Source organism: Vipera ursinii (assembly GCF_947247035.1).
Source record: "Vipera ursinii genome assembly, chromosome: 1".
Classification (NCBI taxonomy): Eukaryota; Metazoa; Chordata; class Lepidosauria; order Squamata; family Viperidae; genus Vipera; species Vipera ursinii.
The window spans coordinates 75376962-75393429 of NC_139512.1; the positions used below are offsets into that span (position 1 = coordinate 75376962).

The 16468-nt window shown below is 38.4% G+C and overlaps 1 protein-coding gene across 4 annotated transcripts in view; it reads left to right on the top strand.

The window, feature by feature from the left end:
- AMBRA1 (autophagy and beclin 1 regulator 1) overlaps positions 1-16468 on the top strand; it is a 162344-nt gene that overhangs the window by 124992 nt on the left and 20884 nt on the right. For all 4 annotated transcript variants that reach the window (XM_083374517.1, XM_083374519.1, XM_083374520.1 and 1 more), the window contains one exon: positions 7813-7952. In XM_083374517.1, coding sequence (XP_083230643.1) covers positions 7813-7952 — 140 coding nt within the window. The remainder of the gene's footprint in view (positions 1-7812; positions 7953-16468) is intronic.

Below are 16468 nucleotides of genomic sequence, written 5' to 3' on the forward strand. Positions count from 1 at the left end.
GCCTCAACTTCAGCCCTAGCACCACTTCTGCCACTCAAAAAGGCTGACTTGCACAATTCCCCAAGGCGCAATTGCCCCTAAAACTGTTGTGCACTGTTTACCCTCAGACGGTGTTCTCTTCCTGTCGACAGCCTGGACCATTTTTTTTCCATTGATTTTCTTCCTGCAGGCTTCCCCAAAGCAAAGACTTTTGCTAGTGGAAAAGTGGCTAGGAGACTTGGCAATCATATCAGGTTTTTTCCAGGTTCCCCATTGTCTTGTGGAAAGCTGTCAGGGAATGTTGAAAAAGAGGAATCACATAAGTATGGCCCTGGTGCTGAACAGCAGTAACCCAGCAGTGCTGAAGTAGCAATAAAATCTCCAAATTTCATTTCCTGGGGAGTACTGGGTCCAGACAGCATGCCCTTAGATGGTTACAAAGTATCTGGCACAAGGTTTTAGTGGTATATAAATGAAGGGGAGAAAAAGGAATCTGACTAGTGACTGGACACTTTGGAAAACATTCTAGAATTATAACTACAAGACCAATAAAATGAGAAACCATGCCCTTTCTACTTACCATAATCTCCTGAACTTTTCATTTACTTTGACAGCAATTGTTTCCACCATAAATTTAGTACTGCTGAGAACATACCAGTATCTTCTATTCTGCTAAACTCTCCTAGATTTCATTCTTTGTTCTATTATTAGACTGTAAACTGTTGGGAATGAAAAGAAATTAGTACCTTAGAGCTATTTGCTTCATGATTTAACATTTGGAGCACCCAGGCAAGGAACTCCTGTTGGTGATTGTTCTTTAATTCTAGATGTAATATTCCAGCATCCAATTAATTACATTTCATTAGAAATAAAATCTAGTTATAATTTGGTAGATATGATTATTCCTTATTTGATTTATTTTATGATAAAAGGATATGTCATAATTTTAGGGATGGGCAGGAATGTATTATAATTATAGTTTTAAAACTTTAGAAATCAAAATTGTTCTAGAAAATCTGTCACGAATAAAGGCAGATACATGCCCCAGGATAATGTTGCAGTATCCAATCTGGGTCGGTCCCCAGGACCCCAGAGGTTTTGTCTTCTGAGCTTTTGGACTTGTGCTGGAGCCCTTCTTCAGGGAACATCTCTCTAGCAGAGTGTGTGCTTTGGGCTGCTCTTTCTGTGGCAGCTACTAAGATTATTGGACAAACAGGCACAAAAGCAACCAGAGAAGTGATTGAAGCCTGGGAAGGGGGGGCGGCTCATCAGTCAATAGGAGTGCTGATTAACCACCAGCTTATCAAGTACTTAGAAGGCGAGGGCTTGGCAGCACATGCAAACAACAGCCAACACTTAATAGCCAGCCATCAACACTCCAATCAAATCTAAAAAGACATACAACAAGCACCATATAAATACCATGTACAAAAAAAGTCTAGACTCTAAAGAACACACTCTGCTTGAGAGAGAAGCTCCCTTAAGATGGGCTCCAGCACAAGTCCAAAAGCCCGGAAGACAAAATCTCTGGACCCGGTGACCGACCCAGATTGGATCCTAGAAAAACACATAGTATAAAATAGTTGTAGATGATTTGTGGAGAGATTTTTCTAAGCTGCAGATTAAATAGTTAGCTTAAACCACCCATTTATTATTAGCTTGCTTGATGATGAATGCAGCTCTAATCATTTTGCATATGTAAACAGTAATTTATTTCCTAGATTCGAAGCCGATATTTGTTGACAAGTATATATGAGAGTTGCATTGCTCTTAACATTCTCTTAAAAGTTACTGAACAAAATAATTAAGTGGAACTTTATTTATTTAACAGCGTATGCACCTTGATGTCAAATCTTACATAGTTTGGTGACATTATATGTCTTTCATATCAAACCAAGTCTAAAACATCAATTTTACTTATTTGTTTTTTTCATTCCATTTATATTCAAGTCAGGGCTCTAGTTGGGCCACTCTAGGACATTCACAGAGTTTTCCCTAAGCCACTCCTGTGTTGTCTTGGCTGTGTGCTTAGGACTGTTGTCATATAGGAGAGTGAACCTTCAGCCCAGTCTAAGGTCCTGAATGGTGTGGAACAGGTTTTCATTGAGGATATACCTGTGCTTTGCTCCAGTCAGCTTTCCCTCAACCCTGATCAGTCTCCCAATCCTTGCTGCTGAAAAATACCCCCACAGCATGATGCTGCCACCACGATGCTTCATTGTTGGGATGGTATTGGGCAGGTGATGAGCGGTGCCTGGTTTCCTCCAGACATAACGTTTAGAATTGAGGTCAAAAAGTTCAATCTTGGTTTCATTGGACCAGAGAATCTTGTTCCTCACAGTCTGAGAGTCCTTCAGATGCTTTTTTGCAAACTCCAAGCAGGCTTTCATGTGTTTTGCACTGAGGAAAGGCTTCCGTCTAGCCCACAGGTCTGCAACCCGCGGCTCCGGAGCCACATGCGGCTCTTTCAGCCATCTCCTGCGGCTCCCAGTCTTCTGCCATATGCAGTCCAAAAAAAAATGGGACTAAAAAAGTTCAACCAATCAATTCAAATATGCAGGGTAGGTGCATATCTTGCCTTGGCTCCACTCTTCAGTCAAACCCTGTTCTGCACATACGCGCATGTACGTGCATGCACACACATTTTTTTGCGGCTCCCAGTTTTTCCTTTTGTGAGGGAACCGGTTCTGAGTGGCTCTTTCACTGTTTCAGGTTGCTGACCCCTGGTCTAGCCACTCTGCCATAAAGCCCAGATCAGTGGAGGGCTGCAGTGATGGTTGTCCTTCTGGAACTCTGTCCCATCTCCACACAGGATCTCTAAAGCTCAGTCAGAGTGACCATTCTTGGTCACCTCTCTTATTAAGGCCCTTCTCCCCTGATTGCTTAGTTTGACCGGGCGACCAGCTCTTGGAAGACTCCTGGTTGTGCCAAACTCCTTCCGTTTGAGAATTATGGAGGCCACTATGCTCTTAGGAACCTTCAGCGCAGCAGAAATTTTATTGCAGCCTTCCCCAGATCTGTGCCTTGCAATAATCCTGTCTCTTGAGCTCTGCAGGCAGTTCCTTTGACCTCATGGCTTTTGCTCTGTTACAGTATGCGTTTTCAGCTGTGAGGCCTTCTATAGAGACTTGTGTGCCTTTCCAAATCATGTCCAATTAATTTAATTTACCACAGGTCAACTCCAATTAAAGTGTAGAAACATGTCAGACACGATCATGAATTTCACGTGTTGGAAAGGGTCTGAATACTTATTCTAATGTGATATTTCGGGGTTTCTTTCTTTTTAATAAATTTACAGACATTTCAAAAATTCTGTTTTCACTTTGTCATTATGGGGTAGTGATATAGATTAATGAGGGAAAAAAGAATATCAACAACTGTAGAATCAGGCTGCAGCATAATGAAATTTACAAAAGTGAAGAGGGTCTGAATAGTTTTTGAATGTACTGTAAATATTATGGGGTAGATTTCTGAGTTCATCTGAAGTTTTTCATTTAGCATTTCAGCAATTGAAGACCTAGCACTAGACAGATATTTGAATTTCTTCTCTGTCTTAAGGTGGCCATGGTATGAAACTATAGGATTTTACTGGAATTCAAAAAATGAAGTCACAAGATTATCTGTATTTTGAGTCGGATGAGGTTATACCCATCTTTTATATACCCTCATTCCAAAACCAGAAAAATATTCACAATAAGCAGCAAAGCTGTTCAAGACTGTTATTGTCCATTATTTAAAAGTTTGAGGAAGTCTGTTTTCTTTAATTGATATTCTATTCTCCTTCCCTTCTTCCTTCTAAATGATTAAGCAATCTGTTATGTAAAAGTGGTATGAAATGCAAGGTCTCTGCTTGATTAGCCTGTAAAAATGTCAATTCTGGACTAGTTAAATGGTTTCTTTAGATGTCATATGTTATATTTTGAAGTGTTCCTTCAAAATTTTATTTTGCTTCATTAACCTTTCTTCTGTTCATTCCCATTGCTAATCAGAAATTTGACAAATGAGAACACAATAACATTTCATTTTGGTTCTAATGATGCTCTTTCGGCTCAGAATTAAAAATTATGCATAACTTCTTAATTGACAAATTTCAGTGTAACCCTTACAAGTATTTTATTATGTACACCAACAGCAGATGAAACAAAATAAAACAGTGTAGTTTACAGCAGGATTCTGGATGTATTCAAAACATCTCTGGTTTTAAAAAGTATTGCAAAATTTGGGCACATTCATAGAAACTAAAACACATTGGTCTGATACTAGCAACTGTAGATAGAATAAATAGGAATTGCCTGGATACATTGTAAAATAGGGAGCTTTGCATCCTTATTTTAAAAAAGGCAAGATATTAGGATGTGAGCTATGGATTCAATAAATGCATATTCATAAGGGCACAGTGTTAACATAGGGACTTTTTTTTCTACTTCTGCCTTTAAGTATTACTGTAAAGAGATTATTAAAACATGCTAAGATTGGAACTTTTCAGAGTTTATATAGTGTAAATACTTACTAGCCTAAAAAGCAGACATGTCAAACACAAGGCCCGGGGGCCGGATCCGGCCCGCAAAGTGGTTTCATGCGGCCCGCGAAGCCATCCTGGAAACAGTGAGGGAACGGCCCCCACTGCCTTGGCCCTGGCCCAGAGACCCTCCTTCTGCCAGAGACCCTCAGATCTGTCCCACTCCTCCCCAGGCCCCCATAGACACCCTTGATGCGAATGATGTAGAGCTGGCCACGCCCACCCAGTAGGCCATATACACTCTAGCCACACCCACCCAGTAGGCCACGCCCACCCAGGCCATACCCACCCGGCCCCTTGAGGGCAACCGCAATGCTGATGCGGCCCTCAATGAAATTGAGTTTGACACCCCTGCTAAAAAGGGTGGGGTGGGGGGCTGCTGCTCAGAAAGTCATTCCTGGTTAGGGCAGGTTGATCCCGCTGAGCTTCCAAATCTCAAGTACATTTCTTAAGTGTAATAATTCCTCAAGTCATAGCCTATCATTAAAAAGGCCTCCCTAGAGGTAGCCCAATATTGTAGGCTTTGCAGAAAATTGGCCTATTCCATATCGATTCATAATAGTTTGCAATAGGAAAAAAAAGACATTCAGGAAAAGATTGTAACTTTAACCAGTATGCAATAATGCAGATTCGTGTCAGTTTCAAGTTTAGTCGGTCCTGCCTGCCTCTTAATACTGTGTTAGGAACGTATAGAGCAAGGGGGTCAAACCCACTTGAAACATGGCCCTTAGAAATTTGGACTGAACCTTTTCTACTGGGCAGAAGAGCTCTTCTTTGCTCTTGGCTCCCAAGATTATTCCCACATACTGTTACTGAGCATATTTCTATTGCAGGCATGCTACACAAACGAAAATTTGTAGAGAACATAGGGTTTGGAGTAAGGATGGCTACTGACCATTGGATTTAATTTAGGACTGATTCAACTAAAAAACAAAACAAAAACAGTGTGCAGCCTAAAGATGTCCTACTTAAGAAATTTGTACAACTTCAGAAGGAAAATAAGAGTGATTATTGGAAAAGAAAATATTCAAGTTTGAAAGAGTAAATAATTTCATTTTTGTTATGGTTTTATATATAAATTTGGATGAAAATGTAATTTATCATGAAAAATCCTAAGCAATACCTGCAAAAAAATGAGAAGAATGTGTAGGGGAGAGTAGGAAATTAAATTAAACAAATACACCCCATCATTGAACAGTTGTTCTCTATTTTATTCCAATAAAGCTGCTTTTTTAAAAAAATCTTTTAAAAATGTACTCATGCCATCTTTATTCTCACATCAAATATATTAAAAAGAGAAGTTAGATTTTTGTTTCTATTTATCTGATAATGATAGATACATCAGGGGAAATTAATTTTGGATTTGTTTTTGTTTTTCTGGAAAGATTAGGAATAGTAGGAGAAATTCTCTCCTCAAAACAATGCAGTAGAGTTGAGATTCTCCCCTAATCCTGTATGGAGGGTTGTCCACCATGGTGGTAGGAACCATCCTCCTTCCTGTAATTCACAATATTAAGCATCCCTGGCATGGATGATTTAGGCCATATGGAGCTATGCTCTCATAGACAATTAATTGATGTTTGTGAAGAAAGTTGAGTTCTTGTGATAGATGCAGACAGGTTAAAATTTCCCAATGGGAATGAACAGTAAGTGTGGTATAGCAATTGCTAGATCCAAGGAGTCATTTCCAGCCACATTTCTTGGCAAGAAGCAGTTGCCTGAGAGAAATTGTTTATTCATGAAGCAAGTTTGCATTATTATCCCCTAGTGCATTCTTTTTTTCTCTTATATCTTCAAAACAATGCTTATTTTTCTGAATAAACGCTACTTTGCTCTTATAAAAGGCTTCTCGTTATCATAGCCTCATTAAACTGGAGTGCATACCATAATCTCCATGGCAACAGATACAATCAGTGTATATTGGATTCTTTATTACACAGTCAAGAGAATAGGATGGGTAGGCTGAAATTATGTAGGTATTAATGATAACACCAAAGAGTTGACGGTCTTAGTTTACGCTGAAGTTCTCCAAATGCCACTTATTTTTGGGGAAGATAAAATGCCCCCCAAAATTATTTATATGTTATTTTAAAGTGGACAAAGTCATTATGTATTCCATTAATATTCCTTTTCTTGATGTGAAAGTTTATTGAGATATCATTATTAACTTCTATCATTATTCACTGTCTTTTTAATACACACACATATACACAAGCACACTAGAGCCACTTTGATGTAGTGTGTAAGATACTGGACTAGGAGTAGGAAGAGCTAGGTTCTAGGTATAAAAGCTAGTCAAACAACTTGGGCCAATCATCTCAGCCCTAGACTGTAAAGACAAAAAACTCCCGTTTATCTCCCAGCCTGCTCTGGACTGGTAGATTACACTTACAGTACATAACTTTGAAGGAAGACAATTTTTCCCATCATGGATTGATTGGGCCAATAATAATGTGTGCACACATAAGGTAAAGGTTCCCCCACACATGCATGCTAGTCGTTTCCAACTCTAGGGGCCGGTGCTCATCTCCGTTTCAAAACCGAAGAGCCAGCGCTTGCCCAAGGACATCTCCATGGTCATGTGGCCGGCATGACTAGACACCAAAGGCGCACGGAACACTGTTACCTTCCCACCGTAGTGGTCCCTATTTTTCTACTTGCATTTTTACGTGCTTTCGAACTGCTAGGTTGGCAGAAGCTGGGACGAGTAACAGGTGCTCACTCTGTTACGCAGCACTCAGGATTCGACCCGCTAAACTGCTGACCTTCATGCATCAAAAATATCCTCATATCCTTAAATGATCAGAGGAGAAAGAAGTAAGAGTCAATAAATTAAGAAATCACTTGACTTATACATACATATTTAGTAAGCTTGATTCCTTCTCCCTATTCCATTCTCCCTTTTTAAATTCTGGTTTACAACATTGTCTGATATTTCAACTTTGCTACATAATAGTTTTGTGTTTTTCTGCAATAGAGAACTGCAGCATCTATATTTTACTGATGTATGCATCTTTGTGTTTGTGATATTTGCCAAGGTTTATAGAAAGGCTAAATAAAATTCCGATGTCCAACCCAGTGGTAAATTACACAGTGCCAAGACAGCTTGTTAATACTTGGAGTTGCTTTGCTGAAAAGAATGCTATCTAGTTGTTTTTTTAATGTTGAGGCTGATTGATACTAAATTTTTCACTTTCTTGATTCATATTACTTATTTTATTTGCAGGATGTAAAAAAAGTAGTTTGATCTTCTTCCAAACTTAGTTTTGCTTGTTTGAACTATTATTAATTCTATTTTGTTTCTCTTGTTTTAGAGAGTGTTCAATGTCTTGTACCCAATGCCTGCCGATCAAAGGAGACACGTCAGCATAAATTCTGCTCGCTGGTTACCTGAGCCAGGTTTAGGATTAGCTTACGGCACTAATAAAGGGGATCTGGTGATTTGCCGACCAGAGTAAGTGGCATGATTTAAAACTTGAAAATTATAATAAACTTTGGTTTTATTAGAAACCTTTTAAGCATTTGTTTAGTTTCAGTAATTTGTTTGGAATTTTAAGAGTTAATCTTTTTTATGATGAAATTCTATTGGATTTTTTTAACCTAAATTATTACTACAGCTAAATGGGCTGGAGGTGTATTTGGAGATTGTAAAAAGAGAGGAAAATCTGAGTAACTTTGCTCACCAAATCTGTGTCATTGTTGCAAGGAAAAGGAAGAGCCTCATTTCAGAGATTGACCTGAATTCTAGAAGTAATAAAAACATAATATAGATGTTTCTTCTGGATGTTACTGAAGTTCGGGATAGAATCCGAGACCCTATAGTTCATTCCCCCCCCTCCTTTATAGCACAAAAATGAGGCATATCATTTTCCATTGCTTTGTGGTAGAAATATATATTGAATAAGAATAATTAAAATCAAAGATACAAGTCTGACTCATAATACTGTGGAGCCAGCCAATTTCCTCTCTTCTCCTCGCCTGTGTTTTTATTGAGGATTCGGTTGACATTTTCAGTTGGAATATGCCACGATTCAAGTTGCTTCAATCCTTTATACTGGTTTTCTAACTTCTGGTAAAAATTAGAAACTTTGGTAGAAGTAGGAAAACTGTGGCTTTCTATATATATTGCTGAATCCCAGCTATACTGAAAGAGCTAGGCATAACTCAGTAAAAACATCTCTAACAGCACAGTAACAGAAAGACCTCTTAGTCTTACCACTTTTTATTTTATTATTTCGGTGTTGAGGCCACCCAATTCCATAGCAGGTCTATGCCATAATTAATAATGTTTCTAAAAAGCAACATGTATCAATAAAAAAAAGAATGAAGCTGACCAGAAGACAGAATCAATACTTTTAAAAATTTATAAAGCAAAAACAGTTCCAGAAGGGAGTGTATTCTCTGGAGCAGTGGATAAAGAATAGTTGAGAATAAAAGAATATTATTAACACATCCTAGACAAAACATAAGACTAAAATTTAGGCTTTGGTTGTTAATAAGATTGTTTAATTATTTCTTCTACATAACGGGTTGGTATCTTCAAAAAAATTAGGATGCCCACTAGTGAAATCCCACCCCTTGGTTCCAGCCACTTCCTTGCTGTATTTACAGATTTACTTTCCATTCCAGCTGAAATATGCTTTGCAATAAAAGTCTAAACTGATTTTTCCAGTTATACGTAGATGTGCACAAAATTTACGGCTGAATAAACCCATTGGGAGGAATAGCAATTATTAATCTGAAAGCAACACATTTTTGTCAGTGCCAGATTTCCCAATGTGTAATAACTTCAGCAAAGAACAATCCTAATATGCAGACCTAAAGCTTTATAGTTTGGTGTAACCATTAATTAATCTATTAAAATACATTATAACGTATTTGTGGTTTCTGTGAAGCACTTTCGCCTTCCGTGAGGCACTTTTTAAAATCAAGTTTTTAGTCCTGCTAGCTATGTGGCTTCAGCCTTATCGTGTATTTCTGGAGGCTGACCCAGTTCCTTTGCCAAACTCTTCAATCGGTAGAAGAGATGCCTCCCAGCAAGAGAGCCCCTAGTGCATCATTTTCCTTTTAAGAAAAATCAGTCTTGGCTCAGGAGGCTTAGAGAAGAGAAGACAGATAGGATTGTATTGATCTCTACTCTTGGATTAGTTCTCTGACTTAAAGTTCATACAGATACCATCTGTGAACTAATGCCATAATCCAAGGGTGTCAAACTGCCGGCCCAAGGGCTGGATGCGTCATGCCGAAACCGCACACACCCCATTGCCAGCCCAATGGAAAAAAAGTCATGATATGTCACGACACGTCATGTGACGTTGCAAGTTTTACACCTCTGCCATAACAGATTTGTTAGTTTTACCGAAAACACAGGATTTTTTTTTTTTTTTGGCTCTAGAAGACCTAAAGCAGATATTATTCTGGAACTTATTTGTAATTATTGGAGCAATAAGCCCCCCCCAAATTATAATATCGTCATCCAAAACAGAATTATCTTTGTTAAGATTAAAGATTTTATTGAGACCTTTACAACATACTTTTCTGAAGATAGAGTCAGGCATATGTATATATTATTTTTAAAAGCTTTGTTTTTACATTTTTTGCAATTTAGTATGTTTTTATCAAATTAAGGAGAATTTTGTTTAATGACTGTGCCTTCTAGTACACTAAGTATCTGACTTATCTTTACAAGCTTCTTCCTCTGCCTTTGAGATATGTTAAAGCATTGATTCATATGATGCAGCTTGCTTGCAGCTAGAAAGTTCAGGCGTTCACTGTAGAATACCTGGACAAGTGTGAGAGATATTGTGTGTAAAACTCTTAAACTGACATACATTTAAAATAATTTTAGTAAATTGAAGAGCAGCCACATACTTTATATGCTAAGCAACTTGTTATCTTAAGTAGCTGGGTATATTGGTACTTTAATAACCACATATAGAAGCTGCTCATGATTTATTTTTATTTTAGATGTTAAAATGGGGGAGGGCAATTTTCCCAGGATCACAGGCTCCCCCAATCAGCTGGAGGTGCATAGTACTGGAAAATTCCAATCCTTTTCAATGTTTTTTTCCCCCCTGAGGGCTTATGGTGGAAAGGTGATTGAGATGTCTGGTTTTGAGGGATAAAAGGTGGAAATGGGAATGGCTTGCTTCTCAAACACCTTGTGTTTCTGTTTTTCCCTTATATTCCAATAAGTTTCAAAGTAATTTCATTTACTCAGTTTATAGTTATCTCAGGGAACTGAATATGCTTTGCTAAGTACACCATGAAGGAACACAAAATCCAGAGTGTGACTAGCTACATGTTTTGGGCTAGTCTGGATAACCTCATGTTGTTCGTGGTGGCTATGAAGTTTTAGGCTGCTCTAACCATGGATGGTTTTAGTATGGATGCTTAAATAACTCAGAACAATTGTTCAGTGAATTCTCAGCCCAGAATTTGGGTCCTTGTTTATCAGTTCAGACAAAAGAACAACTGGGCGTTTATGTGGAAAGCACACCAACAAAATCCCTAAATCTGTCATAAATATTTACTCCACTATGGATTTTAGTTACACAGAAAGCTAGAATGGCAAAGAAATTTCCTGCAGACTGTAGCAACTTCCCTTTCTTATCTAATCTGGAGCAGAGTCAAGCACTAGGCGGACATACCCAACTCCTAATTTCCCAGTCCCCATTTTAATTGTAAGCACATCAGGTTGGCATTGTAATGCTCATTGACCTGGCATTTTTTTAACAACAGTACCAGCAGATGAGAGAGTAACCTGCAATTACTCTGACTGAGGTGTATAGCAGCAGGAAGGGTAGGCACAAACTATGTAACTAACCTCCATTGTTCTTATCTGGACATGTCAATTAATCCCCAGTTACCATACTTCTTTCCTGCCATAATCTCAGTTAGATTTCCCTCATCCTAGCCCAGGTTACATTTAAAAAAGAATTCTCCCAGATTCTTATCTTTGTTTCACTACCGAAATGAGTTTCCCCCAAAGCGGTTCTCTTCCTTCAGGAACAATTATTTTGGGGATAACCTTTCACCTGCATTAAGCCTCAGGAAAACATATCTTTGGCTGATGCAGCATATGTTACATGTTTTTCTAAATACTTATCAATTAGGCAATTGATTCTTGATTCTTAAAATTCTTCTAGGAATTCTGTCAAAATTGTTTACCCACATTCGGTGCCATGTTTCATAACTTTGAACTTGGAATACTGATTCAAACATTTTGAAACATTAATAATCGCCTTAGAACAGACATGTCAAACACAAGGCCCGGGGGCCGGATCCGGCCCGTGAAGTGGTTTTATGCGGCCCGCGAAGCCATCCTGGAAACAGTGAGGGAACGGCCCCCACTGCCTTGGCCCTGGCCCAGAGACCCTCAGATCTGTCCCACTCCTGCCCAGGCCCCCATAGGCACCCTTGATGTGAACGATGTAGAGCTGGCCACACCCACCCAGTAGGCCATATGCACTGTAGCCACGCCCACCCAGTAGGCCACGCCCACCCTGACCATACCCACCTGGCCCCCTGAGAGCAACCGCAATGCTGATGCGGCCCTCAATGAAATTGAGTTTGACACCCCTGCCTTAGAATAACATAGAGTCATTTGATGGGGTCCTTATGAACCACACGTATTAGAGAAAAGTAAATAAATATTTAACATACATTAGTAAGAGTACTAAATTAAAAACATGGTTCCGTTCTAACCATGAATCAAACATACTGTGTTTGAGATGTTTAGCCAGAACCTTTGGGAAATCTCAGCCTGACTCAACTGAAACTGAGAAGCTTTTGATTGTTCTGGATTTTAACTGAGACATAGTCTGAAGGGCTCTTAGAAGTTAAGTAGGGCAAGGCCATGTTTATTTTATTTTATATTCATTTATTCATGCATTATGTATGTATGTATGTATGTATGTATGTATGTATGTATTTAATAAACTTATATGCTGCCCATATCACCAAAGGCGACTCTAGGCCGCTTACACTCCTTCAATAAATGTACCATATAAAACATTAAAACAATAAATAGAGATCTTAAATTTATAATTCAGTTAAAATTAAATGTTCACTGGAGAAGAGCCTAATGCTGGGAAAGATCGAGGGCAATAGAAGAAGGGGACGACAGAGAATGAGGTGGCTGGATGGAGTCACTGAAGCAGTAGGCGTGAGCTTAAATGGACTCCAGAAGATGGTAGAAGACAGGAAGGCCTGGAGGAATGTTGTCCATAGGGTCGCGATGAGTCGGACACGACTTCGCAGCTAACAACAACTAAAATTAAATGTTACCCTACCCCTCTCCTACCAACTCCCGTTTCTCCCCCCCCCCAGCAGTTTAGTGTCCTTTACTTTCTCTTAGCTGCCACCTTTAAGGGCCTTGCCTTTTTCTTCTTTCCCTACGCTTCTGTCCAAAAGACACGTGTTTTGGTCCAGAGATGGACCAGACAGACCTGGCACTTTAGACTAGGAAGGATCGTCTTTTCCAAGCCTTGAAATGTGTCTCCTCTACTACAAAAATAAAGAGGACTGAGGCAATCAAAGAAAGCATGCTATATTTTCTTACACAGCTGTAAACACTCTGAACTGAATATATTTCAAATCTTTAATTACATTAGTATGTTATGTAAATTATAAATGAATTTACTATTTTTTGTGAGAAAACTTTCACTCCACTCACTTCTAAGTCAAGTGTTAATCACACCGAATTTAACATAAAAGAATTTTATGAGCAAACCTATTATAAACACAATACATTTTACATTCCTACAATAACGTGTTTCCCTTAGATGTTTCAATAGTGCTAATTCCCTCCCAAGTGTTTGTGTGGGTTTTGAATAAATGCGGGGGGTGGGGGGGAGAAGGACATCCTCCATTTCATACTTCCAAATTTTTTTATCTCTAGGCTACAGCAATTAATATTCTCTTAAAAATCATCTTTAACGATTTAATTTTCTAATCTGAGCCTTTATTCACACTATTACACTTTACGCAGAATGCCTACTTTGCAGCAGAAGCAATATTTTGTTCTTAAGACGGTTATAAAATGTCACAGGTCACATATGCTTGTGCAAACCTATCATTTTCAGCTTCTTAAACAGCAGGAGTTTGAACAGAGACCACTCAGTTATATATTTTTTATTTGCTTTAGGAATATTTAGGCAGTGAATTACTACTGCATCAATTATCTCAACAGTATTGATATCATCACTGAAAAAAAGAAATTAGCAAAGCTGCAGAATTTTCTTTCTCCTTGTGCTTCAGCTCGTATATATGTCATAAAACAATGTCTTCCTGGGATGAGGAAAGTGAAGGCTCCATTTTTATTAACTCATGTCTATACAGTAACCTGTTTTTCTTTATTCTGATGGTTTCTCCCTACTTCAATGGAGATCAAATATTTGGTACCTACAGAGCAGAAAACTTTGTTCCCTATTGGTTTTATGCATAATTCTGATTGGAATCTCCACTGGTACCTGAAACAAAACATATTACCTGATATTATTAAGCTGAGGCTTTTACCAACAGTGTGAGAGTTGCACATATAGAATACAGCTGAAAATGAACGGGTTGTGTATATGATAGTGCAAAGCAGCAACAGCTTCATCTTTCTTGAAGGAAACATCTTGAACAATCCCTGGAGTCATAATTCTTACCTTGCTATTCAATATATCCAAGAATGACTGAAAAAATGTAGATGAGCAGTAATGGATTTATTCTGGATATTTAGAATTTTTGGTTTTGAGGAATAATAATATTTTGCTCTAGGACAGGGGTGTCAAACTGCCAGCCCGCGGACCAGATACGTCATGCCAAAACCCCGCCTACCCCATTGCCGGTAATGGGGAAAAAGTCATGATACGTCGCAACACGTCATGTGACGTCACATGTTTGGCACCTCTGCTCTAGGATGATTAAACCAACATTCATATAAGAGTTCTGGCTTTTTTTATGACAATGCGTCCTTAAGTAACACCAGCTGCCTGCAATTAGTGCAGGTTCGCATCCCACCAGGCTCAAGGTTGACTCAGCCTTCCATCTTTCCGAGGTAGGTAAAATGAGGACCCAGATTGTTGGGGGAAATTAAGCTGACTTTGTAATAATGCCGCTTGGGGGTGTGTGAAAGCCCTAATAAGCAGGCATATACATAGAATGAAGGCTACTGCTAAGCTTGTAAGCCGCCCTGAGTCTTCGGAGAAGGGCGGGATATAAATGGAATAAAAATAAAAATAAAAATACTTAAAGTGAAAATTCTTCCAAGTAAATAAAGTTCCTTCTTAATCCTTCTCTATCTGTTAGAAGTAAATAGCTGTCTGACTCTGTACTCTACAAGCACGCAATTAATTTGAGTGAGGTTTTAAAGAAAAATTGCCTTCCTTGGCATCTGAAATTGCCGGAAAAATCTGAAAGCTTTGACAGTAAGCAAAGAATGTATAGGGAAAAAACCCCAGAATTGATAGCACTAGCCATCAATTCATTGTATAGAAGCATCTGGCTACAGATCATGTCATAAATTGTCACAATATGAACAACTATAATCCTGTGTTCCTGGCCAATATTAATAAGAATATGGGTAGATTATCAAATGCCACAAAGGTCTTATTTTATGTCGGTTCTGGTAGAAGAACATCAGTAACAAAGACAGCCCTCTCCCCGTTACTTTATGCAGCACTTATCAGTTTTCCTTTGCAGGGTGTGAGAATGATTTTAATGTGTTAATAATCACTCTCAGTCCTCACTGAGACTCCAAGCCTTGGACAACACGTAGTGCAAATTTAGTGTGCAGCTAAATAGAGCGGGTGTACCTAGAGTTTCAGCAGGAGTGTTAACCATACCAGACAGAAAATCCCTAGGAATCCATTATCCCTGCGATCACTTTACCAATAGGTAAAGGCACGGAGAGGCAAAATCAGAAAGACTATGAAATTCAGTGTTTTTTTATTTTAAAAATTAACATGTTACTCTTTGAAACTGATTTTTCTGGGCTTACTTGCAAAGCATTAAGATCACACTTTTAAAACGTTTAAATTCTTTTCTTTTTTAAAAAATTGAAATAACAATAAGTAAAATACAATCGTTAGCAAGGCAAACATAACAGAAAAATTAAATGATTTCATTCAGCTTATAAATTTAAAAGTCTTAATATATTAAAAGACACAGGAAACAAAAAAAATGTATTTGCCTGACACTTGAAATAAAACCAAGTGGGTGCCAAGAATTCCCTAAGTGGAAAACAGCAGAATGCCCTCACTGTGGAGGGCATTCTGCTGTTAGTGGCCAAAGGGTATCCCAAGTAGCTTCTTATCCCACCATACCATGAAAGAGCGCCCAGAGGAGGATTCTGAGGATAATCCGAAGTACCGAATGAGCTTCTGAACAGTCCTTCAGATGGTTGGGACCCATGACTTAAAATTCTGTAAAGGTTGGTACTAGCAACCTTCTTCCTAACCATCTGATAAAAATCCTGGGAGCAAAGACTATAGGATTTCTTTGATTTGGTTTTCATTACTCCTTGCTTCAGACTGTTAACAGACATTAAAGTTTAAATTTTCATGCCATGAGCTGAAAGCCGACTAAAATAAGAATGTTTTGGCTCCTTTTTCCATCCACATCTGTTAGTTTTACTTTAGTTATTGGCAACTTCTCTTTTGTTCTTGCTGGAAAATCTAAATTCAGTTAAAGGCATGGAAACTATCAACTAAGATACTCTTGGTACCTTTTTATGAAGAATACTTTTATTAAGAACACCGCCCATCTTATTCTTCGTGTGACTCTCACCATATAGATTTTTAATATAGTATGGTTTGCTTTGCAATTAGCCAGATATTTATTTGATAATTTTATCCACCTACAAGTCCTTCTCAAAGACCTTGGATGGACAGATGGTCTTGTTTGATGGTGTTAAAGGTATCATTGCAGGATATAAGCTATTCCAAGTAAAGCTGTCCTTTGCAATTGACTGGTGGTGATTTT